The 26,863-nt window shown below is 39.6% G+C and overlaps 1 protein-coding gene across 4 annotated transcripts in view; it reads right to left on the bottom strand.

Moving 5' to 3' along the window:
• Nucleotides 1–12,877: 12,877 nt before the first annotated feature.
• The window catches only part of GHITM (growth hormone inducible transmembrane protein), a 14,965-nt gene continuing 979 nt past the window's right edge, over nucleotides 12,878–26,863 (bottom strand). For 2 of the 4 annotated variants that reach the window (XM_017520827.2, XM_017520829.2), the window contains exons 2-9: nucleotides 25,661–25,840; nucleotides 24,565–24,664; nucleotides 23,225–23,336; nucleotides 22,657–22,798; nucleotides 17,377–17,485; nucleotides 15,941–16,129; nucleotides 15,294–15,465; nucleotides 13,573–13,942 (exon numbers count right to left, since the gene is read on the bottom strand). In XM_017520827.2, the coding sequence (XP_017376316.1) occupies nucleotides 13,858–13,942; nucleotides 15,294–15,465; nucleotides 15,941–16,129; nucleotides 17,377–17,485; nucleotides 22,657–22,798; nucleotides 23,225–23,336; nucleotides 24,565–24,664; nucleotides 25,661–25,804 (1,053 nt within the window). In that variant the 5' untranslated portion in view covers nucleotides 25,805–25,840 and the 3' untranslated portion in view covers nucleotides 13,573–13,857. Of the gene's footprint in view, nucleotides 13,943–15,293; nucleotides 15,466–15,940; nucleotides 16,130–17,376; nucleotides 17,486–22,656; nucleotides 22,799–23,224; nucleotides 23,337–24,564; nucleotides 24,665–25,660; nucleotides 25,841–26,488; nucleotides 26,514–26,863 lie in introns of those variants that run through there. The other 2 variants (XM_017520828.2, XM_017520826.2) reach the window with 2 other exon arrangements.

The following is a 26,863-nucleotide window of genomic DNA, read 5'->3' as shown; positions in this document are numbered from 1 at the left end:
TTAGCTGGGCATGGTGGCGCGTGCCTGTAATCCCAGCTACTCAGGAGGCTGAGGCAGGAGAATTGCTTGAACCCAGGAGGCGGAGGTTGTGGTGAGCCAAGATTGTGCCATTGCACTCCAGTCTGGGCAACAACAGCAAAATTCCGTCTCAAAAAAAAAAAAAAAGAAGCCCAAGCTCTGTAGTCATCTGATCCATGCTCTAACCAGCGCTCTCCTATGTTTTAGCTGCGTGACCTAGACAAGTTGCTCAGTTTCTCTGTGCCTCTGTTATTTTCCATGTAATATAGTAGTTGCAGCTGTAGAGAAACAGATCCACTGGATGAGAGTGTAATGTTAAAAGTGCCATGCAATATGAAAATAAGTTTTTCATTATTTCAGGTGGCTAATTTTCAGAAGTGGGGTAGATAGCTTTCCCTTCTTTTTCAATTTTTCTTACCCCCTCATGTTTATTATGATAATTGAGTATGACAATACTTAAGGATAAAAGGCTTTTATTTATTTTATTTTATTTTTTTCAAAATGGGGTTTCTCCATGCTGGTCTTGAACTCCTGACCTCAGGTGATCCACCCACCTCGGCCTCCCAAAGTGCTAGGATTACAGGCATGAGCCACCGCACCCGGTCTTAAGGCTTTTACTTTTTTGAGAGAGGGTCTCATCTCGCTATGCGGCTCATGCAGTAGTACTGTGCCTATTCATGGGTGCAATAATAGCCCCCGGCAGCCTCAGACTTGAAAACCAAAAGTAAAATCCTAAGCCCCCCAACCAAGTAAGTGAACCCCTCCTTTGAGCCAAGGGCATTCTATTTTCTTTTTTCTTTTCTTTTTTATTTTATTTATTTTTCTTTTGAGGGGCCAAGGGCATTCTAAAGTAAACCTAAAACACTAGTTCCGTCTTGATGGGAATGAGTGAGAAGACAGGCCTCATTACCCCGTCCTCCCTTTGGAATTCAGGCACAGCGCACCAGCATTAACTTTAAAACAGAGCATGAAGACTGACAAAAGACTCTTTACAGTAGTAAAATATCAATGTGACAACTAGCAGGCCCTGAAAGAAATTCTCTTGATCCAGGAGAGAATTAACTAAGAGTCTAGTACCCAGTCTGGTAAGAAGCATTTATAATCTATTCTCTCTGAAGCCAGCTACCTGGAGGCTTCATCTGCATAATAAGAACCTTGGTCTCCACAACCTCTTATCTTAACCCAGATAATCCCTCCAATTAATTAGATAAGCTTTCAACCAATTGCTATTCAGAAAATCTTTGAATCCACCGATGACCTAGAAGCCCCCAGCCCTTTGAGTTGTCCCACCTTTCTGTAATGAACCAACATACATCTTACCTGCATTCATTGAAGTCTTATATCTCCCTAACATGTGCAAAACCAAGCTGTAGCCCAACCACCTTGAGCACGTGTTCTCCGGATCTCCTGGGTGCTATAATGGGCCATATTCATGCATATTTGGCTTAGAATAAATCTCTTCAAATATTTTAGAGTTTCACTCTTTTCATCAACAAACTCTTGGGCTCAAGTGATCCTTCCACTTCAGCCTCCCAGGCAGCTGGTATAGGCGCATGCCCGTCATACCTGACTATGGATAAAAGACTTTAGAACACTCAACCGAACAAGGCCAGCCTGACCTTGAAATTCTAGTGAAATTGTACTTACTACTGTTCCAAAATATAATACTATTCCCCAGGATTTTTTTTTTTTTTAATTTCTGGATCTTTTTGGTTTACCTCATAACCAGTAGCTTAGATTTCCAGCTTCTGCAGAATTCATATTTAATTTATGATACGATAATGAAGTATGTTGGGTACCAGCACCAAGCCCATACGTAAGTGCCCTTAGTCCTGGTGGTGACGAGGGATTAAGAAAAGGAAATAGGCCAGGTGCGATGGCTCACGTCTGTAATCCTAGCACTTTGGGAGGCCGTGGTGGGTGGATCACCTGAGGTCAGGAGTTCAAGACCAGCCTGGCCATCATGGTGAAATCCCCATCTTAAAAAAAAAAAAAGAAGGAAAAGGAAATAAAGACAGAGACGCAAGAGTAGAATTTACAGGATGGGTCCACTGGACCAACGCAAGTATGGGAACTGCGTTGGCCCCAAGCTCTGGGCTCCAAACACTTTTATTATGTGCATAATCTCATTGATCTTATGGTCATGGAAGGGGAGGGTGAAGGGGTAGATAAGATAGCCGGGTGGACAGCACTTGAGTTCCTTCTAAGACATGCTAAACTAGTACTCTGAGTTTATCACCGATTGTTAGGATTGTTATCAGGGTGCGGCTGCATCAGAAATATAGCAGGTGTGCCGACACCCAATGCATCAAGGGGCTTTTATCTCTCAAGCATTGAGACATAGAGCAATTGAAATCACTCCATATGAGGCCTGGTGGATCACGCCTGTAATCCAAGCACTTTGGAGGCCAAGGCAGGCGAATCACCTGAGGTCGGGAGTTCAAGATCAGCCTGACCAACATGGTGAAACCCCATCCTGATAAAAAATAAAAAAATAAAATAAAATCACTCCATATTCTGAGAACCTAGGCAGAGCCTGAGGTGTTTCGTAATCTCTGCCCCTCAAGGGTTTTCTCCTCCTTGCCAGCTCCCATCTGCAAAGACCCTCCCGGATCTTGGGAGCAGAGGTTGCCTCCGCCTCCCTTCTCAGAGATCTTTGCTTAAGCCCCCTTTACAAGGCCCTCATATAGTCTCCATGTTGAGAAGACATTCGTGGGACCAGAGCATCCCTGCTCTGCAACCACCCCGAGGTGTACCCGGGGTTACTGCGCTCTTAGATGGTCTTTACCTTAAGCCTCCTGTTGCCGCTTGATTTCTAATTAACTGCACCAATAATATAATTTAGTTTGATGTATAAACTTCAGTGTACTCTGAGCCAAGCACACTTATAATTATTTAGGTAGAATTAACATAGGTCTCCCCTGGCCATCTTGACCCACAGAAATATATATATATATATGTACACATACAAACATATATACATATATACAATATATATATATACACATACATATATGTATATGTACGTCTATGTGTGTGTGTGTGTGTATTTTTTTTTTTTTTTTGAGACAGAGTTTCGCTTTTGTTGCTCAGGTTAGAGTTGAATGGCACGATCTTGGCTCACAATCTCAATCTCCCGGTTCAAGTGATTCTCCTGCCTCAGCCTCCCGAGTAGCTGGGATTATAGGCATGCACCACTATGCTTAGCTAATTTTGTATTTTTAGTAGAGACAGGGTTTCTTCGTGTTGGTCTGGCTGGTCTCGAACTCCCAACTTCAGGTGATCTGCCTGCCTTGGCCTCCCAAAGTGTTGGGGTTAGAGGCATGAGCCATCGCGCCCAGCCAGAAGTATATATTTTTTAATTATTTTATTTTTTGATAAATTTATAATCATATATTATTATGGCAGACACAGTGATGTTATACGTACACAGTGCGGAATCAGGGAATCAAACTAATTACCATATCCATACACCTCATTTATAATATCTCCCCATTTCCCCCAACTTACCAGCCCTTGGTAACCACCATCTACTCTCTGCTTCTATGAGTTTGATTTAGATCCCACATGGAAATGAAAACATGCATGTTTTGTCTTTCTGTACCTGGCTTATTTCTCTTAACATAAGTCCTCCAGGTTCGTCCTTATTGTTGCTAGTGACAAAAGTTCATTCTTTTAAAGGCTGAGTGGCATTGCATTGTGTATATATAGCACATTTTCCTTATCTATCCATCAGTTAACAGGCAGTTAGCTTGATTCCATTCTTGGCTATCATGAATAGTGCTGCAATAAACACAGGGGTACAAATATCTCCTTGAAATATGAATTTCATTCCCCTAGAATATATAGCTAATAGTGGGATTGCTGATCTTCCTTCCTTTTTCTTTTTCTTTTTTTTTTTTTTTTTTTTTTTTTTTTTTTTTTGAGACGGAGTTTCACTCTTGTTACCCAGGCTGGAGTGCAATGGCGCGATCTTGGCTCACCACAACCTCCGCCTCCTGGGTTCAGGTAATTCTCCTGCCTCTCAGCCTCCTGTGTAGCTGGGATTACAGGCACATGCCACCATGCCCAGCTAATGTTTTGTATTTTTAGTAGAGACAGGGTTTCACCATGTTGACCAGGATGGTCTCGATCTCTTGACCTGGTGGTCCACCCACCTCAGCCTCCCAAAGTGCTGGGATTACAGGCTTGAGCCACCACGCCCAGCTCTTCCTTCCTTTTTCAACAGCCATCTGTCTACAAAACATACCCCACCAAATCTTTTTATAGGTTCATTGGCAACAAAAGCCAAAATAGACAAATGGGACCTAACCAAACTCCACAGCTTCTGCACGGCAAAAGAAACAGTCATTAGAGTGAGTCAGCAACCAACAGAATGGGAAAACATTTTTGCAATCTACCCATCTGACAAAGGGCTGATATCCAGAATCTACAAATAACTAAAACAGATTTACAAGAAAAAAACAAACAAGCCTATTCAAAAGTGGGCGAAGGATATGAACAGACACTTTACAGAGGAAGACATACATGAGGCCAACAAACATGAAAAAATGCTCATCCTCACTGGTCATTAGAGAAATGCAAATCAAAACTACATTGAGATACCATCTCATGCCAGTTAGAATGGCGCTTATTAAAAAATCTGGAGACAACAGATGCTGGAGAGGATGTGGAGAAATAGGAACACTTTTACACTGCTGGTGGGAGTGTAAATTAGTTCAACCATAGCGGAAGACAGTGTGGCAATTCCTCAAGGAACTAGAAATAGAAATTCCATTTGGCCCAGCAACCCCAATACTGGGTATATATCCAAAGGATTATAAATCGGTCTACTATAAGACACATGCACATGAATGTTCATTGCAGCACTGTTTACAATAACAAAGACCTGGAATCAACTCAAATGCCCACAGATGATAGACTGGACAGGGAAAATGTGGCACATATACACCATGGAATATTATGCAGCCATCAAAAACGATGAGTTTGTGTCCTTTGTAGGGACATGGATGAACCTGGAAACTATCATTCTCAGCAAACTGACACAAGAGCAGAAAATCAAACACCCCATGTTCTCAATCATAAGTGGGTGTTGAGCAATGAGAACACATGGACACAGGGAGGGGAGCATCACACACTGGGGTCTGTTGGGGGGAAATAGGGGAGGGACAGCGGGGAGTGGGGAGTTGGTGAGAGATAGCATGGGGAGAAATGCCAGATATAGGTGATGGGGAGGAAGGCAGTACATTACACTGCCATGTGTGAACCTATGTAACAATCTTGTATGTTCTTCACATGTACCCTAAAACGTAAAATGCAATAAAAAATAAATAAGGCTGGTCTGAAGGTAGTGAGTTATCTTAATTGATTGTTCACAGTCAGCTACAGATCGAACTCCTTGTTCTACTCTTTTCCCCCTTCTCACTACTACACTTGACTAGTCTTTTTATAAATAAATAAATAAATAATAAAATAAAATAAAATAAAAAACATACCCCACCTCCCACTTGTGCTCAAGGATAGCCGATGCTGCTTGAATGGGGAATGACTATTTTTCTTGCCACAATTTGGGGCAAAGGAAGCACACGCAGTAAAATTTAGGTCCAGGTGACTGATCATAGGCCCATATCCAAGTGTAGATTTTGATAGAGAAAGGTGAGAACAAATAGACCAAGTGCGAGGAGGAACTCGGGCAGGAGGGAGGTAGATTGTGCAAAAAGGAGGATCAGCAGTGCCAAAGCTTTCCTCTTTTGCCAGTGCTTAGAGCCGGAAAACTGCAGGTAGGGCTGGGATGGATCCTGTTTGTCAGCGTCTGTTCTGTACTTTGCAATTTGTCTACAGTCTTCCCAGCAGACATGTGTCACCTTGCCTCCGCATTCTCACCCCCACACCTAGCACCACCAGGAAAGGGCAGGGACGTGGGAAGTGCAGCCAGGGCCCTGTAATCCTGGGGTAAACTTCAGCCTCACAGAGGGAGCCAAACTGGGAGGACCCTGAAGGCCCTGGCTTCAGTTCCACAGGGTGGAGAGACTCTCTGCTTTCCTGGGCCTTTCCACTGGTTCCAAGAACTGGAAAGCTTGTAAAGTGCTTCCATAATTTTCATTTTCTCTCCATGTGTATTTTGCTTTTTAAAAAAATTACTTAAGGGCAGCTATAATATGCTGAAAAAGATACCAAAAGCCCCATTTTCTTATCAAATGCCCATTTTTTTCTGCCACTCAGAATTAATAACAGTGAAAGTCTCGTCATAATTTCTCCAACTTCATTTTAAATAACTGTTCTATTTAAATGAGGAAGGCAATCATGCTTGCATCTTGTGAGAAACAGTGTGGTTAAGGGTGACATCATTTGATTGTCACACAGCAGCGCCCTGAACGATATTTTATAGCGTTTCAAGAATACCCACATTTTTGTCAGGGTCTTGCAGGCAGAGAAGGTTGGGTTCTCTGCAAAGGAGATCAGGAACTCCCCATGATGCTACACATGGGAACTGAGCCAGACATTCCCCTTTCCACCAAAGTGCCAACCCTTCTGGGCTGGTGCATGTGGACTCAAATGTCCCCATGTGGACTCCTCAGATTTGCCCCCTTCCTCTAAACTCCTGTGGCAATAGTCTGAATAAACCTTTTATAGTTTCTGGATAATGATTTTATAATTAGCTTGAGTCATAGAAGTGTGTGCTGCTATTGAACAACAGCGCTATTTTAGAGTGCCTAGTAAATATATTGATTTAATGTCTTAAAACAGTGGCTTCTAACGTTTAACATTCCCTACCCACACTAAAGGCTTCTGCCTCCAGCACTGCCTTCTCTCACTAGAATTAGATCCCTCCTGGCTACCTCCCACTCCCACTGCCCGTTGGATGCTGTCTTCTAGAACTATGGGTTTCCAACCATTTGTCCTTGTGTTTCCCCACAACTGGTACTAAGAGTTCATTCTTTCAAATGGAACAAACCTATCAAATCCCTAACTCTACTCACTAACAGATCATACCAAACCAGTAATGTGCCCTCTCTTAACTTCCATTCATATTCCTGTTTGGGAGTCAGTCTGCACTGCTGATGTCCATTTAACTTGTACGTAACTGGGCCCTCTCTCTTGCTTCCCCAGTCTTATTATGTGTGGACACAGCAAGAAGGCTGTCATCTACAAGCTAGAAAGTCATCTTTGAAGGAGTGCAGTGGCTCACACTTGTAATTCCAGCACTTTGGCAGGCTGAGGCGGGTGGATCACCTGAGATTAGGAGTTCAAGACCAGCCTGGCCAACACGGTGAAAACCTGTCTCTACTAAAAATACAAAAATTAGCTGAGTGTGGTGGTGCACACCTGTAGTCCCAGGTACTCGGGAGGTTGAGGCAGGGGAATCACTTGAACCTGGGAGGCGGAGGTTGCAGTGAGCCGAGATCACGCCACTGCTCTCCAGCCTGGGCAAGAGTGAGACTGGATCTCACACACACACACAAAGAAAGTGATTCTTCACCAAAAACAGAACTGCTGTCACCTTAGACTTGGATTTCTAGCCCCCAGAACTGTAAGAAAATAAATTTTTGTTGTTTAAGCAAAAAAGACAGACAGAGAGAGACAGAAACCTTCAAAAAGGTACATAACTGGGTGGGGTCAGCTTGTCTGTACTTCAGAAGACCCCCTCTGAATCACCAGTAAGTAGTAATTAGTTACTACAGTCATTTATCAAAAGACAATGCTTTAGATACCTGTTTTTTGAAGTATTAGAAAATCATGGGAAAAAGAAAACCACCCGAAATTTTTTTCTATTTTAAAATGCCACTGACTTTAAGATATGCAAGTTTTAAAAAAAAAAAAAAATCATACACTTCAGAAATGAAATGCAAAAAATGTTGTATCTTAGAAATAATGTAACTACTAAGCAAATAAAATAAACCTGTAACATTCCTCCAGTGAGAATGCCATAGGCCTGTTTTCTCTGTTTACTGTGTAAAACCATTCTGGGAACACAGGTGAGAAAATCCATGTCAGGCATATGGAGGGTAACTTGGAGGAATGAACGATGGCTCACTGATGATATACCTATGGGTCATGATACTGCTTTTACTAATTGCCCAGTGGAGAGCATGAATTAAATGTTTAAAAACTACTAAACTTGTGTGTACAGTTGTGAGGAAAAATGTCCATTTAGTGCTGCCAGAACACATTCATTGTATCTGAGTGTAGCCACGGGGACCCCCACACTTCTACTATCTGTGTCCAGTGAGGCTGCAACACCCTCACCATCCATCGAGCTCTCTACGGAAGATGGGAGGTTGAGAGAAGTCCCCTGAAGAAGATTGACATTGCATTGGGTGACTCAGTCTGATGCAAGCTGATGCTGAGGCTGAGACTAAGGGTAAGAGCTTGTGCTAGGCCTGCCCCCATGCCAACTGGGCAACAGCCTGTGAGATGTGGGGTGGCATGGTTCTTATAATTCTCCTCCCCCACCAGTCTTTTGTTTAGGTTCATTTTTGCTTCTGGCACCACACACTCTCTTCGTGGTTCTCAAATGTTAATGACTTGAATGTTCACCTTCCATCTTCCTGAACTGCTTCACGAAAGAATCTTCCTTTAAAGGCAGAAAGTCCTCAAGGTCGTAGCTTTCTAATCTATTCCTGAAAAATCGTTTCCATTTTGTGCTAGTTAAAAATTGAATGCATTGCATTGGAACCGAATCATTTTCTGTGCGAAAAAAGAAAAAAAATTGAATGCATTTAGGAAGGATTTCGTCTTATTGATTAAATTGACCTTAAAAAAGTGATTTGATTCACAGCTCAAAGTGGAGTGGGCAATGCAAAAAAGGACTTTTTGGTACCCTATGTAAGAAATAAGTGTGAGGAAGGCACAATTTCTATTATCCTTCACTGAGGTCGATTTTGCAAAAAACTAAAATGTCCATGTACTATTTCCTTTAACTTACTCAGAATACTGATTTCCAAGATTTTAAAAGTGAGTTACAATTTAATAGAATCTCAACCTATTTAATTTGTACAGTGCTTTTGTGACTTTTTTTTTTTTGAGACGGAGTTTCGCTCTCGTTACCCACGCTGGAGTGCAATGGCGCGATCTCGGCTCACCGCAACCTCCGCCTCCTGGGTTCAGGCAATTCTCCTGCCTCAGCCTCCTGAGTAGCTGGGTTTACAGGCACGTGCCACCATGCCCAGCTGATTTTTTGTATTTTTAGTAGAGACGGGGTTTCACCATGTTGACCAGGATGGTCTCGATCTCTTGACCTTGTGATCCACCCTCCTCGGCCTCCCAAAGTGCTGGGATTACAGGCGTGAGCCACCACGCCCGGCTTTGTGACTCTTGAACATAATTTTTTCAACTTTTATTTTGGATTTAGGGAATACACGTGCAGGTTGTTAGCTGTGCATACTGCATCATGCTGAGGTTTGGAGTACCAATGATCCCATCACCCAGATAATGAGCATAACGCCCAATAGTTTTTCAACCCTTGCCCCACTCCTTCCTCTAGGAGTGTCCAGTGTCTGTTGCCATCTTTCTGTCCCCGAGTCCTCAATGTTTAGCTCCTGTTTGTGAGAACATGGGGCATCTGGTTTTTTGCTCCCGAGTTAATTTATTGTTTTTAATAGGATAATGGCCTCCATCTAACTCTATAAGGACAAGCTTGCTTTCTTTTATATGGCTGTGTCAAACACGATTTTAGATCTATCATCTATCTGCCCTGCATAATTGGTTAGGGAGTTTGTCTCATTATTCTTCCCAGCCATATGACCTTGTGCAAAGATCAAACTTTGGGCAAAGAGTTTAATTCAAACATCAGCTCTTACTAATGTAGCTGGGCCACTCTACCCTACTGGAATGAAACAAGTCTTGGGTTACCACTGTTTTAGTATCTTTAACCTGGACACATCCTACCCAGCTACAATTTGAGATGGATTCTCTCTTTTACCCAGGCTATAGTGCAGTGGTGTGATCTTGACTTACTGCAACCTCTGCATCCTGGGTTCAAGAAATTCTCTACCTCAGCCTCCCGAGTAGCTGATATTACAGATGCCCACCACCCCGCTGGGCTAATTTTTGTATTTTTAGTAGGGATGGGGTTTCACCATCTCGGTCAGGCTGGTCTTGAACTCAGGACCTCGTGATCTACCCGCCTTGGCCTCCCAAAGTGCTGGGATTATTGGCATGAACCACACCTGGCCCAGCTATAATTTCAACAGAAATATGCCTATTTTTTTTTTTTTTTTGTCCCAGTAGGTGGGCAGTGGCACAACCGCAGCTCATCGCAGCTTCAAACTGCTAGGCTTAAGCAATCCTTCTCAGTAGCTGGGATTACAGGCATGCACCACTGAGCCCTATTTTGTTGTTGTTGGGCAGATTGGTCTTCTCCTGGGCTCCAGCAATGCTTCTGCCTCAGCATCCCAAAATGTTGGGATTTTAGTCGCGAGCCACCACACCTGGAGACTTTTTCCACTTTGTCCATCTCTCCCTGCAACCCACCTCCAACAAGGGTCCATTGCATGAAATGTGCACACTACCTTTTTCTATGTGCCTTACCTACTGTGCTTACTCTTGAAAACTTCCTCCAGGGACATTTCAAAAATAGTCTGCATTTCAATTTTGGTTACCTTTTTTGTTTGTTTTTTAAGATGGGGTTTCTCCATGATGGCCAGGCTGGTCTTGAACTCCTGACCTCAGGTGATCCACCCACCTCGGCCTGACACTCATCCAATGGCGTATGGCCGTGTTTACACGGATTTGCTATGCTTTAGAAGGCAATTACTTTTATTCATCATTGTCTCCCCTGGGTCCAGCTAGCATGGCACCTGTTACATTAAAAATTCATGTTTTCTGAATGAATGTTCAATAAATGCCATTTTAACCAACAATCGCCGGGCGCGGTGGCTCAAGCCTGTAATCCCAGCACTTTGGGAGGCCGAGGTGGGTGGATCACGAGGTCAAGAGATCGAGACCATCCTGGTCAACGTGGTGAAACCCCGTCTCTACTAAAAATACAAAAACATTAGCTGGGCATGGTGGCGCGTGCCTGTAATCCCAGCTACTGAGGAGGTTGAGGCAGGAGAATTGCCTGAACCCAGGAGGCGGAGGTTGCGGTGAGCCGAGATCGTGCCATTGCACTCCAGCCTGGGTAACAAGAGTGTAACTCCGTCTCAAAAAAAAAAAAAAAAAACTCAAAGGGCCTTTTTCTTGTGATTATTTTAAAACAGGTTTCATTTATCCTTTAGTATTTCAGATGATGTCAGAAAATAAAAAATGAACGTTTTCCTTTTTTACCTAAAGCCTATTAATCTGCAGCCTGTTACTCTTTGCTGTGAATGAGAGAAAAACAACAAGAGCCAAGAAACCAGTGATTTCTTTTCCATTACTGTTTTACAACTATATGTGTGTGTGTGTGTGTATATATATATATATATATTTTTTAGATGGAGTCTCGCTCTGTTGCCCAGGCTGGAGTGCAGTGGTGTGTTATCGGCTCACTGCAACCTCTGCCTCCCGAGTTCAAGCAATTCTCCTGACTCAGCCTGAGTAGCTGGGACTACAGGCATGTGCCACCACACCCAGCTAATTTTTTTGTATTTTTAGTAGACATGGGGTTTCACCATGTTAGCCAGGATGGTCTCAATCTCCTGACCTCATGATCCACTGCGTTGGCCTCCCAAAGTACTGGGATTACAGGCATGAGCCACCATGCCTGGCTTACAACTGTATTTCACAAATGAACACATTTTATATATTAGCTTATCTTTTATATATTTTACATAGTCTTATCTTAGCAAAGTCAGAAGTTGTCCGATAAAATAATGTTGTTAAATTAAAAACAAAAACAAAAACAACAAACACAACCCAGGACAGGGGCGGTGGCTCACGCCAGTAATGCCAACACTTAGGAAGGCCAAGGTGAGGGGGTTGAGCCCAATTCGAGACCAACCTGGGCAATATGGACCCCATCTCTATTAAAAAAAAAAAAAAAAAAAGTAGAAAAACCCTTGGTTTTCTAGATAAACTGCCTGACACCATTGTTGAAATTGTATCATTTCGTGTGTGAGTGACACCAATTTTAAAAAGATACAAACTTTGGGTTCTAAAAGGTGACTAAAGAAAACAGGCACTTTAAGATCACACTGATATGGGTATCAGGATGGTGTGGAGAAAAATAGAAAATTGGAATTTATATTTTTACTTAGAAAAAACAACATCAACAGCTAAGACTTATGTAATGCTTACTAAGTGCCTGCACGTTTCACCATAACCCTGTAAGACAGGTTTCAGTATCTTCATTTTACAGCAGAGGAAACTGGGCACAGAGAGGTTAAGTAATTTGTCCAAGAAGGTCACGTAAGAAATAAGTAGACTTGGGATTCAAGTAGAGGTAGTCTAGTTACAAGTACTATGGACTTACCACACTGCACTATACTACACTGGCAAGGAATCAAGCCATTGTCTAGAATGAATCCCTATTCAAATGGCATGCACATGATTCACTTGAAAAAATTAGACCAATCACCATCTAGGTGAAATCTTTGTTTCAGAAATAAGCATCCTATGTACTCTGAGATGATTATTTCTGGTTTACTGTAATAAATATTTGTCAAAAATAGCAACCATCTCAGTAATATATAGACTTCCTTCCCTTCACTAAAGACTTCCAAAAATAACACTTCTGTATCAAAAAACTTAACTAATGTCTCAAGAAAGTAATGATGTGGCAATGTACAGAAGTAAAATTCCGCTGGGGAAATTAATGAAGCATTTTCCCCATTAAACTTTTGGGTTGATACATCTTAATACATTATTAAGACAGAGCTAGTTTTGTGTTGCTTTGCTTTTAGTGCTTAGTCTGCGAGGGAATGCAACAAACCAAGTCTTAGGAGAAAAACTGCTTTCATATTTAAGTGTAAGCTACAAACAGGCTTTTCTATAAAGCCCTGAAAGCTTGAAGAAATAACAAAAGCAAGCTGTATTCAATTAGACAATTCAATAAATATACAAAAATAAACACCTAGCAGTCATGAATATATTGTTTGTATTTCTTGAAAAAGCAACAAATTTCATGCTTTGAATATTTTATCTTGAGAATAGTTAAGAATATTTCCTTTTGTAACATTCAAAAGTAAAACACACATACATGATTCCATCAAGGATACTCTGTATGATTAATATTCTGTGCTTTCCTAAAAATAGGTCAAACATGACCACATCTATATTGGAAAGAGTACTGAGAAGCAATAGCAGGAGAATGCATCACCTGTGTCTGTTTCAGGATTAGCAGTTTTGTTAAGTTTAGCAGATCAATGTAACAACAATATTCACTTGTTTCTAAATACCCAGATGTTTCTCACTGGCTCTTCACTCATCAATCACACAAGTGCTAAGTCTTAAGTATTTAAAAATCAAAGGACTGCAGGTGACTTTTTCCTTCTCTTTGGTCCCTTTACCAAAGCCCTAAATCACTTATAATGTTAATAACAACACTCTGCACTCCAAAAAATATGCAAACACAGGTTTGCTAAATTTTACTTAGCAAACCTACCAAATTTTAAAATAGATAAAACACTTACATTCTCCTAACACAAACTTTAGTTTTCACATTCATTAAAACACTTTAAAATCACGCAAACGTGAGAACTGGAAATGTGTGTGCTTACTGGGAGAGGACTACTGCATTTATTTTCCAGAAGAAAAAGCAGGCCTGAGGCATCACATTACTGGAACATTTAAACACAATGACATGTTCTTATCTTCTAAACATCAATGAAAGTTGCTCGTACAAACTATTTAATGCATATCTGCCTACTAAACGAGCAAGATGTCTGATGTAGTAAGGAAGCCAGAAGCTCAGTCACTTCATTTCTTTCTGTTGCCTCCAGTTGCTAGCATAGTTGCAACTCGCATAAATATATTTAACGTATCCATGTAGATTCCCAGCATCCTACAAAAGAAAATTATGCCCATTACATATGATGCAATTCTAATAGCAATGACGAATTCTTAATATAGAAACGAAGAAAAAGCAATACTATTTGTCCTGGTGATATAACATGAAAATTAAAAATGTATTAACTGCCAACTAAAGAAGTCTTAGACTAGAAAATAGTTAAGGTCTTTTTTCTGGCAGACTCATCTTTTAAGTGTTAAAGAGCAGTTTAAAAAATTATTATTTTATTTTCTGACACTCTGCATGTATCAACTTGCAAAAAAAACTGGGTGGTAGACAATAAAATAATCAAAACACCACCAAAGAAACACCCTTATTAAAACCTGTTAGATACAGTCTGGCATTTAATAAACCCACTTTACCCCTCTAAAGAAAACTTCTACAAATCTGTAAGCTTTACAGCAACTTTTTTCCTCCAAAGCCATTACATTGTTTTATTTTCAGATAAGGAAAAACAAATTACTTAAATATGTGACAGACACCATGAAACTCAAGAAAATTGTTTAAATAAAATAACCTACTTTGGAAGACGCCAAGACAAAAAAAAAATTATAACAATGCCAACTAAAGTTGGTTATCTCTGAAACTAGAATCTTTACACTGAAGAGTTTCTAATTTCTAGAAGTATAAAAAAGGCTTTCATGAAAAATTCCAAGTCAATTATACACATTTTCCAATAAATAATACATTTCATTTCTTCAGTTTGAAAGTCTGCAAAAATACACTACCAAAAAAATTAACTGACCAGTAAGAGCACATTATTTATTGAACCCCGAGGCTAGCTCATAAAAATAGACAAAAATACTCCCAAAATGTAATGAATACTGAAGCATTACACTAAACTGCAATATAATCAGAGGTTTTTTGGATAGTTTACTAAAGAGAGAACAGACTAAACTGCAACAGAAATAAAACAGAAAATCTGACAAAGCCATTGGTGTGGATTAAGTTGTGACTGCCCCTCCCCACATCCACCAAAATATGTTGAAATCCTAAGCCCTGGCACACGGGAAGAGCACCATGTGAAACAGGGGGGAGAGACTGGAATAATTCATCTACAAGCCAACAAATGTCAAGGACTGCCAGCAGTAGCAAGAAGCTGAGAGGCAGGGAACAGGTTTTCCCTCAGAGCCCTCAGAAATACACCTCTGCTAACACCTTGATTTTAGATTTCTGACTTCCAGAACTGCAAGAGAATCAAGTTTTGTTTTTAGCCACCCAGTCTGTGATATTTTGTTACAAACAGTAGCCCTAGAAAAACTAATACAGCCATAAAGCAAAACAGGTTAAACAAAGGCATCCTTATGTGACAGGGTAACAGTGTGAAATAAAAAGCATTACTCACGAGTTAATGGGATCATATTTCTGAATTCCGTACATTGGTGATACTTCTGCACGCTTGATTACTTTCTGGGTATCATACAGAAGGAACATGCTGAAAAGAACTAATCCACCATACATTGCCACTGAGTACAGAGTGGCACCAGCCACAGTGGTAGGTGGAAGAAACATAGATCCTGAAATCAAAATGGGAAAACACTTAAGATTTTTTTTTTTTAAATAAAGGATTTCTGATAACTGAGTTTAAGATTTTTATTACTTAAAAAAAAAATCTCCTTGGTATACCGTGTAGGTAAGAAGACACCTGGGTATACGCACTGTCCAATCTTATTTACATTAGTTCAAAACCCATGATACTCGTTCCTCTAATGAGTCACTTGCCCATTTCACAAGAAGGTTCTTGCATCACAGCAATATTCACATTTTTCAGACCAACTTTCCCATTTTAGATGCATTTGGTAAAACCAGTAATAATGGTTAACCATGTTGCCGTGATTTTTATATGATGCCAGGTGGTAAAATCCAGTTAAAATAGCATAAATCTTTAAAAGAACTTTTAAAATAAATGACTAAATGAATTAGGATATTGGAGTATTTCAGATTACAGGAAACTATGCACCAAGAGTTAAGCATGAAAACACAGCCACTTACCAAGTGAGGACACAAAAACGAGACCCAGGCCCACTCCCAAGGGTGCACCCATGTTCAGAAACTTTTCACTGGGTGCGCACATGGCCACAGTGGAGAGGCCTCCCACAATACCAGCTGTGTACCATGCAGCTCTGATGAGAAGAGGACCCCCTAATATCGTCAGAGGAGCAACCACTGCACCCATCACACCTGGAGAAAGAGCAAGTGCTCATTAAGTATTTCCTAACAAAAAGCAAAAGGAAAATGTCACTTCTAACTGCTACTTTATATTTTACCTTACTGTTTAAGCACTATGATTATAAAAAGTTCTGCCTTTAGATAATAATACCCCACCAAATTCTACAACAAAAACTGGCGACTATTCAAATTCTATATCACAACATTAACACTATTTCTAAACAATCGCAACTCACAAGCAAACACTAATCACATTTTTAGTAACCATTAAATTCCACATACCTATTTGAATCTTAGCTTACCACTAGTTTCTACAGTATTCATATAAGAATTGAGATAAACAAGCTTAAAACAAATAACTCAAGGTCAAACCTACTGCTGCTAAAAGGGAATAAAGTAAAGGGAGAGAAAAAGCCTAGGATGATAATCTTAAACTGTGGGAACTTCTAAGACAGACGTTGCTGTTACTTTACATAATAAGGATTGCTAACAGCTTATATATAAGTAATTTTAGTTGTCAGATATTTATAAAGATCTTTATAAAAATTATAGTAAAAAATTCCCCAATAATTTAACAAAGATAAATGGAACTCAAATGAAAAAAATCTTAGATAATGCATTATTTCAGTGCTAAGCAGAATAAGTTACCCTTTTCTTAAATGTAGTTTATCTCAGACTAAGCACAAAGTATAAAGATACTGAATTTCCAATACTAGTCTAAAGACTAACATTTTTAGATCAAGGTATATGGTTAATAAGGTGTACCATTTCATGGTGATGAATAATATAAAAATACTTTTTGCTCTAAGCAAAACACTGGGTGAAATTTCTACACAAGACATTTCTTCTAGGACTCCTCTCAGTTTTGTATTTTGCAGCAACATTTTTAGCACAACTTTCTCTATGCTCAGTTTTTAATTTTTCTAAATATACCAGACAAAAAACAACTCTCAAATGATGTGTACTAGATATGAAACCCTTCTGGTATTGAACAAAATATACAAATGTAAATTAAATCTCTGCATATACTAGGCTGTCAGAAGAGACAGGTTTTGTATTGAAGATGTTCATGGCCTTAGTAGCAAAATCAACTTTTCAAAGCAAAAGTCTTGACAATAATGCAGTCAGTAATGAATGAAGAAAATTGTGTTTTCCAAACATGAGGTTTAAATTACATGTAGGTCATTTACAACTGAGAAGAGCCACCCAAAACAGCTATTAGTCAAGGTTGTCTCCTACCAATTTAAAACAGAACATACCAGAATGTAGCAACCAAGCAAGATGCTTTGGGCCTGGGCTCCGGTCATATGGTATTGACTGTACCAGCATTCCAGCTCCAATCATGGCTGCAAAGGTCGCACCAATTGTCTGAAAGAAAAATACTATTAAGAAAAACTGATCCTTATATGAAAACAAAGCAGAAACCCATGGGTTTGAAGTACAATTAGTTACTTCTAATAAAAAAGTAGTAAAAACATTAAAGATAATAAATCAAAGCTTTGGGCCAGGCGTGGTGGCTCACCTCAGGTCAGGAGTTTGAGACCAGCCTGACCAACAAAAACCCCATCTCCACTAAAAACACAAAAATCAGCCAAGTGGAGTTGTACGCGCCTGTATTCCCAGCTATTCGGAAGACTGAAGCAGGAGAACTGCTTGAACCCGGAAGGTGGAATTTGGTGTGAGTCAAGATCGTGCCATTGAGCTCCAGCCTGGGCGACGGATCTAGGCTCCATCTCAAAAAAAAAAAAGAAAAAAAAAGAAAAAAATCAAAGCTTACATTCTTCTGGCACATTAAAGGCCCTAAATTTATTTCAGATTACTGTATTTATTTCAGATTACTCATGCTTAGCATGAGTGCCCCCTACTGCCATATATGAGGTTTTGTAGACAGCTTCAAAACTTAAGCTTGGCCTGACACATCTTTTAACAATTTTACTTTTGCTGGACAAGGGTGAAACAAAAACCCTTTAGGGATCCCAAGATAATTAACTCTTAATTAAAAAATATATTTTTGTATAACACAAATAGCATTTTCTTTAAAATCAGTCATGCTTACAAATTAGTTTTTTAAAAAGAAAAAATAGTATATAGCACATTGCTTTGAACTCCGTATTTGCTAAATGAAGACTTGAAAAATACAAAGTAGATATCAGAGCACATGATATATAAGATTCTATACTTCTACCCTTCCAGGGTTATGGATAATTTGGTCCTCATTCCTTTTTTTTTTTTTTTTTTTTTTAGACAGAATCTCCCTCTGTCGCCCAGGCTGGAGTGCAGTGGCATGATCTTGGCTCACTGAAACTTCCACTTCCTGGGTTCAGGCGATTCTTCCGCCTCAGCCTCCTGAGTAGCTGGGACTACAGGCACATGCCACCACGCCCGGCTGATGTTTGTATTTTAAGTACAGACAGGGTTTCACCATATTGGTCAGGCTGGTCTCAAACTCTTGACCTAGTGATCCGCTAGCCTCGGCCTCCCAAAGTGCTGGGATTACAGGCATGAGCCACCATGCCTAGCCCCTCATTCCTTTCCTTTTTTCTTTTTTTTTTTTGAGACGGAGTTTCGCTCTTGTTACCCAGGCTGGAGTGTAATGGTGCAATTTTGGCTCACCGCAACGTCCGCCTCCTGGGTTCAAGCAATTCTCCTGCCTCAGCCTCCCAAGTAGCTGGGACTACAGGCACGCACCACCATGCCCAGCTAATTTTTTTTTGTTTTTTATTGAGATGGAGTTTCACTCTTGTTACTCAAACTGGAGTGTAATGGCACGATCCTGGCTCACCGCAACCTCGGCCTCCTGGGTTCAAGCAATCCTCCTGCCTCAGCCTCTCAAGTAGCTTGGACTACAAGCGTGCACCACCATGCCCAACTAATTTTTTGTATTTTTAGTAGAGACTGGGTTTCACCATGTTGACCAGGATGGTCTCGATCTCTTGACCTCGTGAACCACCCGCCTCGGCCTCCCAAAGTGCTGGGATTATAGGCGTGAGCCACCGCGCCCAGCCCCCTCATTCCTTTTCTTTGCATATCTTAGATTTCCAGTGTTATAATATTTAAACATTCCTTTCGTATGACAAGAAGAAATGTAATATATAATGGAAAAAAGACAGTGATAATCTTCGACAAATTTAAAGCAGAGACTGCAGACTTGTAGCCCTTGGACAAAATGAGGCAGCAGATTTTTTTTTTTCATAGATCGCCAAACAAAACAAAAAAATAGAACATGGTGACTGCTTTTAGTTGAGAGGGCTACTCTGGATGTCAGTCACCTCTAGATGTCAATAATCTCCTGTGTGACACACCAGGCCTTCTCATCTGTATTATCTGTCCCTCCCACGAACATCAAAATATTCAACTTCTGATATAAAGTACAGGTAAAAAAAAAAAACAGCTGGTTTTGCCAAGAATGGGAAAACCTTAATACACAAAAGCATAGTGAGCTGTCTGTGCAGTGGTATGCGCCTGTAGTGTCAGTTACTTGGGAGGCTGAGGGGGGAGGATAACTTGATCCCAGGAATTGAAGTCCAGTCTCAGTAAACATAGAGATCAAGTCTATTATTTTTAAAAAATATTAAAAAAGAAAGCATATCAAGCGCCACTCTACCATTTTCTAATGAGAAATAATTACTATAAACTATTTCACACTTTTGGGATATTTACTGCAATTAAATTTTAAGCTCTTTTATGATCCAGTCTCACTTCAAACTCTGCATTCCAACCATACTGACTGGCACGGTTGCCAACATGCCCCAGATTCAGACCATTGTGCCTAAGAATACCTCCCCCTTCCACATCTGATGGACTTACTGAGGTACTGCCTCCTCATCTCAAAAACTTTTTCTTTTTTTTTTTTTTTTTTTTAAATAAAGATGGGGCTTCACCAGGTTGGTCAGGCTGGTCTTGAACTCCCAACCTCAGGTGATCCACCCACCTTGGCCTCCAAAGGGCTTGGATTACAGGCGTGAGCCACCACGCCTGGCCCTCAAAAGCTTTTTCTAGTAGGTACTCTGGCTGCCCAGGAGCAGGGTGAGATACCTCTCCTCAGAAGCTCTTGGGACAAACTGACATTATCAGTGCGTCTATGTGTGTGTTTGTACATGTATGTCTGTCACCCCTAAAAGGTCATATCTTCATCTCTGTAGCACTTGTCTTTGGCTTTCTCAAGTATTTTCTGTATTACTAACAGTGGAAGAGGGTAATCTTTTGCTCAGACTGAGGATATGACCCAAACACAAAACTTCTTTGAAGCCTCATTTTAGGGCCTAAAATTTTAGGTAAATATTGTCATATTTATTAAAAAGTATTGTTTTAAATAATTTGCTTTTGATTAAAATTGACATTTCCAGTGAGAACATTCTGTGTCTTTGTGAACCTCTGTCTTGGGAGATTCATGATATCTACGTGAAAAGCATGATCCTAAAACTACATAAATGGTTATCCTTTAGTAAAGTACAATACAGTGGAAATATTATGGATTTCAGTTCCCTATGTGGGTAGTCAGTATTCTAGTAGGTACTCCGGCTGCCCTGTTACATGAACTCTCCTTCCCCTCCAGTCTCACATTCTGCTCTAGTTCAGGTTCTTATCATCCATCATTTCAGATCCTACAAAGGCACAGCTGGTGTATCTGCTCCATGTCTCTTCTACATTAGTTCTTAAAACTGAAATATAAATCACACTTTTGCTGTTCCACTATCTTCAATGGCCTGCGAATGGCCTGCGACTGCTTAGCAGGTTCTCTCCACAGCTTGACAATCATATGCTTTCTTTTTTTTTTTAAAAGATAGGGTTTCACCATGTTGGCCAGGCTGGTCTCAAACTCCTGATCTCAAGTGATCCACCCACCTCGGCCTCCCAAAGTGCTGGGATTATAGGCATGAACCATCATGCCTGGCCTTGACAATATATCCTTTCTAATCATGTCTTCTTCACACTCCAGACCTGAAACACTTGAACTTTCTTCCAAGGGGATGTAAGTCACCTCTAAAATTGGGGTTTCCTACCTCCTCTTTGCTTAAACTGTTTCGTAACACTGCATTGTCCTTGTCCAGTTTTATAAAATTTTTAATATTTTGCATTTGTTTAAAAATTACAGTGTCGACTGGGCGCGGTGGCTCATGCCTATAATCCCAGCACTTTGGGAGGCTGAGGCGGGTGGATAACCTGAGGTCAGGGGTTCGAGGCCAGTCTGACCAATATGGTGAAACCTCGTCTCTATTAAAAAAAAAAAAAATTGGCCAGGCGCGGTGGCTCAAGCCTGTAATCCCAGCACTTTGGGAGGCCGAGGCGGGTGGATCACGAGGTCAAGAGATTGAGACCATCCTGGTCAACATGGTGAAACCTCGTCTCTACTAAAATTACAAAAAATTAGCTGGGCATGGTGGTGCGTGCCTGTAATCCCAGCTACTCAGGAGGCTGAGGCAGGAGAATTGCCTGAACCCAGGAGGCGGAGGTTGCGGTGAGCCGAGATCGCGCCATTATTGCACTCCAGCCTGGGTAACATGAGTGAAACTCCGTCTCAAAAAAAAAAAAAAAAAAAAAAAAATATTTCCTGGGCTCAAGTCATCCTTCTGCCTTGGCCTCCCAAAATGCTGGGATTCCAGATGTGAGCTACGGCGCCAGGCCCTCTTGTCTACTTCTAAAATAAATAAAATATGTTAGCCTTCAACAACCCTGATGAAATAAACGTCTCCTTCATGGACCTTGTTGAATAATGCAAAGACAGAAACTCTTAACTGACTTTGCACTTTCTATTTCTTATTGCGTATCTGTGCCACTTATTCTAGTTCATCTCTTCTACCAAATAGTAGGAGAATAGGGGACACATATTCATATTCAGGTATCCAGCAAAATAACAAGTGCTCAAGAGAAACTCATTGAATTTAAAAAAAAATTTTCTATAAGGCCAAGATCTTATGAATAATAGTAGCAGCACTATTCTACTCTTAACTGCATAAAATGATTAGGTCTTTGTGATGGGCATTTCCCTCTGACTTCTAAGATGATTTTTGGCATTTGCTTTTTTTTTAGTAATCTGCTTAAAAAAATAGAGACTGGTATCTGCTGCTAGACAAGAACGTTGTTCTTCTAGGTTTAATTTCTAACTCCTGGTATTATTCGAACACGTTTAATAAAGAATAATAGCTGACCTACCTGGAATGCACTTCCTACTTATCTCAGCTGCGCTAATACACGTGGAGTATCTGTTATCAGAAATGCTTGGGACTAGAAGTGTTTCAGATTTCATATTTCGGACTATTTACATTACACTTCATTGTTACTAGGTTTCAGGATCCCTAATCCAAAAACCCAAAATCTGAAATGCTACAATTTTCTTTGAGCATCATGTCGACACCATAAATGTTTTGGATTTTGGAGCATTTCTGGATTTCAAATTAGGGATGATCAAACTGTAATTCATACATTATTTGGACAAAAACTTGTTCAATAGTGTTCTTTCCCATTTAATACCCCTTCCCGCCAATATATTTCATCTAATCTTGAGATCTTTAGAAGAAAAACAAAAACAGCTGACTTACCACCCAAGAGCCTTTCATCATAAAGTTCATGAGAACAGGCGTTCTGCTTATTGCCATGGCAGACAAAGCTGTTAAACCAATACTTCCTGCTAAGTACATATAGGTGGAATGAATTCTATCCTTCACATACTGAGGCCAAATTCTGTAAGAAACATGACATGGTTAATTTATGAAATTACAGATTCGGTATCTGGTTGAGTTATATACTAGCTGGGTGACCTTGAGATAAGTCACTTTATACTTTAAAATGTTATTCACTTCATTTCTTATGGAAATAATTATGCACACTTGGGAGTTACTGCAAAGATTAAATGAGATAAAACATACAAGCACTTGGCGCATACAAAAAGCAACATATTTTCTCCTTCCTTAAACACACATAACCTTGCTAAATGATTTTTTTAAAGATTTGAATAAATGTCAAGAAAGCAAGAAGAGAATCTCTATTTATGTGTATACAGAGATAAAGACTAGACACAAAACATTCCAAAGTGATTAAAGATAGGAATGAGAAGAAAACTGGAATTTTTGTTTTAAGGCTGGAGTTGTTCAGGAACAATTTACTTACACAGCCTTTTCAAGAGCTCCAATCTCATTAGACATTCCCAAGCCATAATAGCACAATGCTCCAAGACCAACAGCAGCTCCTCCAGCAACAAACCATCTTCCCATCTGATCAACTGCAGAACACAGAAGGAAATGCAGGTTAATACTGGCATGTCTGGACAAAGCCTTTAAAATATTTATGAAGGGAAACAAATCAGGTACCATATTCAGTAACAGCCACAATCAGTGCACATGGGGTGGCCTCAATGTTAGGTAACCAGTAGAAAAAAACACCCCTGAAACAAAGGTGTAATAATCAGAACAAAAAGGAAAGGATCAGACTTGGTGAATCTTCAAACTAACTCCAACAATATTTGAGTGGGCAATGAATCTATAGATGAGGAATTACTTCTGTGATACACAGTATTTTATTAATAAGAGGTTGAAGTATATTCACATAACATTCTTACAAAGTAAAAAAAGAAGAAAATGTTAATAGTCATAACCACACTGCATGTTATTAACACAGAAGATGCTTTACACAGAAATCAAGAAAAAAATATAATCAGTGTTTATGCAGCAGAATCAAGTGAGAGGATGCCTCCATTTTAGGGTACTGAGACACAACTTATCAATTCTAACTCAATAAAGGTATTCATAAAGAGCATCTTATTCTTTGTCTAAATTTGTTTACTAAGAATATTACTAGGCTGTCACTACATAATTTGCATGATTTGGTCTTTAGGGTCAACTCAGAAAGAAATGACCTGAAGGATACTGATTAGGGCTCTCTCCCACTGTAAAGACATTTTGCAAGATTGCTAAGGAGCAGTGGTATTCTTTGATTGGCTTTAGGATGATTAACAATCCAGTTTCTGAACTTGCAAAAGTTGACATCCAAACTGGCAATATATTTAAGTACTGGCCTCCTGAGGCCCTATGTGAGCAGTCAGTTAAAGGACTCTTCTTGGACAGCTAGGCTTTTATTAACAACTGTATATTGGTGATTTAGTCTTAATCTGAAACATATACAAATATATGCTTGAATAAGGATTCTATGCACTTAAAATGAAATTTCTCAACAGACTATACCTTTTGGACCAAGGCATATTAATTAATCCTTTTCTCTTTAAAAAAAAAAAAAAAAAAAAAGGGAGGGGGAGTAAAATTTCCACTGGAAGAAATATGACTGATAACCACTGAATCCAGTGCAAAGTACCAATCTTTTCTGGGTCATCTCTGAGAATAATAATGTGGTCTTCTCAGAAAATGCACAACTACACATATTTTTAGGAAGTTGTGCATGGATCTCTTAAAACATATCCATAGATTCCAGGTTAAAAACTACAGACAGCCACCTACTTTTAAATATTTTTTCCATTGATGGTTCCAATGCTGCCTCTTTGAGTTCTTGGCCAGTTCTTCCACGCCGGATCCCAATTCTTGTTTTGGTGGCATATTCCTGACATACATGCAAACAAAGACACACACGACCCACATGAAAACAGAATGTTAGTAAAATAAAATGCAAGCTCTCTTTGGTGCGTTCTATATACGTAACTTCACTATGGAAATTTATTAGCCAACCTAAAAAATTAAATGTAAAAATAAAATAAATAAATGTAGCTCTTACCTGTGTTCCACCTTTGGAAGTAATTCATTATATTCTTCTTAGCTTCAGTTTCAGAAAAAATGTTTCTTTTACAAACTAGAGATTTACATACCTAGAACTGTTACATTTTAAATCCTAATCAAATATCAAGATGAGAATCTATTTGCATTTTTAAGAAATGCATTCTATAAGCATTATTAGCTATATTTTGTCATCTGAGATATGGACTCAATAAAGGCATCCTTCCTGAACATGAAGCTAAGAAGACGGAAGACTACTACTTCCATTTTGGCTCTTTTTCAACAGTGGAACAGTTAATTTAAAAAAGTCTCCTTCTAGCTTCTGTATATTGTCCTCATTACCTTACACTTCCAACCTTATAATTTAAATGCTAGTGGAGAAATCTATTGTAAAAAAGATGGGTTTCTTTCTAACCTGACAGATATTATCAATCTCGAAGTAAGAGCTGAAATAATATCTTTAATAACTTATTAATAAGCTATTGGCCAAGTGGTAATATCCCCGGGTTCTTAAACCTCTATGTACTCCAGGATCTCCGTTACATCATATGACTCTCAATCCCTCACAATGTACTCTAAATTTTCTAAATGAGAAACTCCAGAAGCTGTAAGCAAAGGCAGAGTTATAGAAACTCATTTTCTATTTCATATGGGATTAAGAAGGGAACAGAATGATAAAAACTAATGGGGAGAAGGAGCTGATTGGGGGTATAATCAGGGCTAATTGATACATAACTCACTAAAGGCAGAACAGCCATCCTTTGCTAAAAAGAAAGGGCAGAAATAGAAAAAGCAGCAATATAATAAACATTCAGATTATCTTTACCCTGCTGGGTGTTAACAGCCATTGATTCTTTGTGATGGAATTCTTTACGATGGAATTCTTCGCAACAGGGGAGGCCTTGGTGAAAGCTGAATGCAAAACCCTAGAAGGTAGTGTCCGGAGACACACAAGCCTTGCAGCCAGCATGGTGTTGCACCAGGTCTACCAAGCAGATCTGAAATGCTAGTAAGAAAGGCAAAAACAACCAAAAAAAGAAAACCAAAACAACCCATTAACCAATTAAGAAATGGACATACAAGAGTCAGAGTCAAGAAGGAACAAATTATATTTTAGTAGAAGAGGAAATAAAGCAAACTTTTTAACTTTCAGTAATAAATTCTTTGCCCATCCCTTGTTATTCAAGAAACCCATCCCAGAGAACTCAGCTGAGGATGGAGCAACAAATTAAGTCCCAGTTTGACCAATAACAGGATAGATGACTGCAAAAACTACGTGTAACACAGAATGGCTATTAATAACTGAACGTAATTACAGGGTCTCAGGCAGCTTCTACAAATTAGTTCTGGCTTAAGATTTATACCAGCATTCAGTGAAAAAATTATTTAAAAGAATCTCTGTAACTTTAAAGAATCTACGTAACTTTTGGGCAGAGGAATAATGTCATCCAAAGAAAGCATGAATAGCTCCTCAAGGTTATACCGCATTATAAGGTTAAAAGATATTAAAGAAGCCCAACTATATGAATTTCAGCTAATCATACCAAATATTCTCCTTCAACATAAGATATAAAAATATTCTAAGTTAACCTATTCTATATGCCCTACTATAATGCGTAAACGACATTTAGTCTTTCAAAGTAAACTCACTTACCAATCAGGTTTCCCTTAGACTCCTTTAATGGTGTCTTCAAAAAAAAAGCATGTTAAAAACTGGATTCTCTTAGCTCCAGGGCACTTTATACTAGATGGGTGGCTAACCAGAATTCAGCTGACCGTGTTTCTGTAATGCTAAATTAATGTCAGGTGACTACGATAGGCCAGAATAACATGACAGGTGTAAGCCAACTGGGGCTACCAGCCCATCTCTGCCAATGATACGTAGTGAATTTCAGACAAGTGACTATCCTTCCGGATCCATTTCCCCATCTGTAACTTAAGATAATGGTTCTCAGTGTTCTGACTCCAGTGTTGACCTCTGGATTACCTGCTTGAAAGTGCCCGATGCATCTTAAAATGTAGGCTCCTG

The sequence above is a fragment of the Cebus imitator genome, unplaced genomic scaffold, assembly GCF_001604975.1.
Source record: "Cebus imitator isolate Cc_AM_T3 unplaced genomic scaffold, Cebus_imitator-1.0 Scaffold886, whole genome shotgun sequence".
In the NCBI taxonomy this organism is placed as follows: domain Eukaryota; kingdom Metazoa; phylum Chordata; class Mammalia; order Primates; family Cebidae; genus Cebus; species Cebus imitator.
Note: the sequence above shows the minus strand (reverse complement) of the source record. Positions and strands in the feature narration are given on the sequence as shown.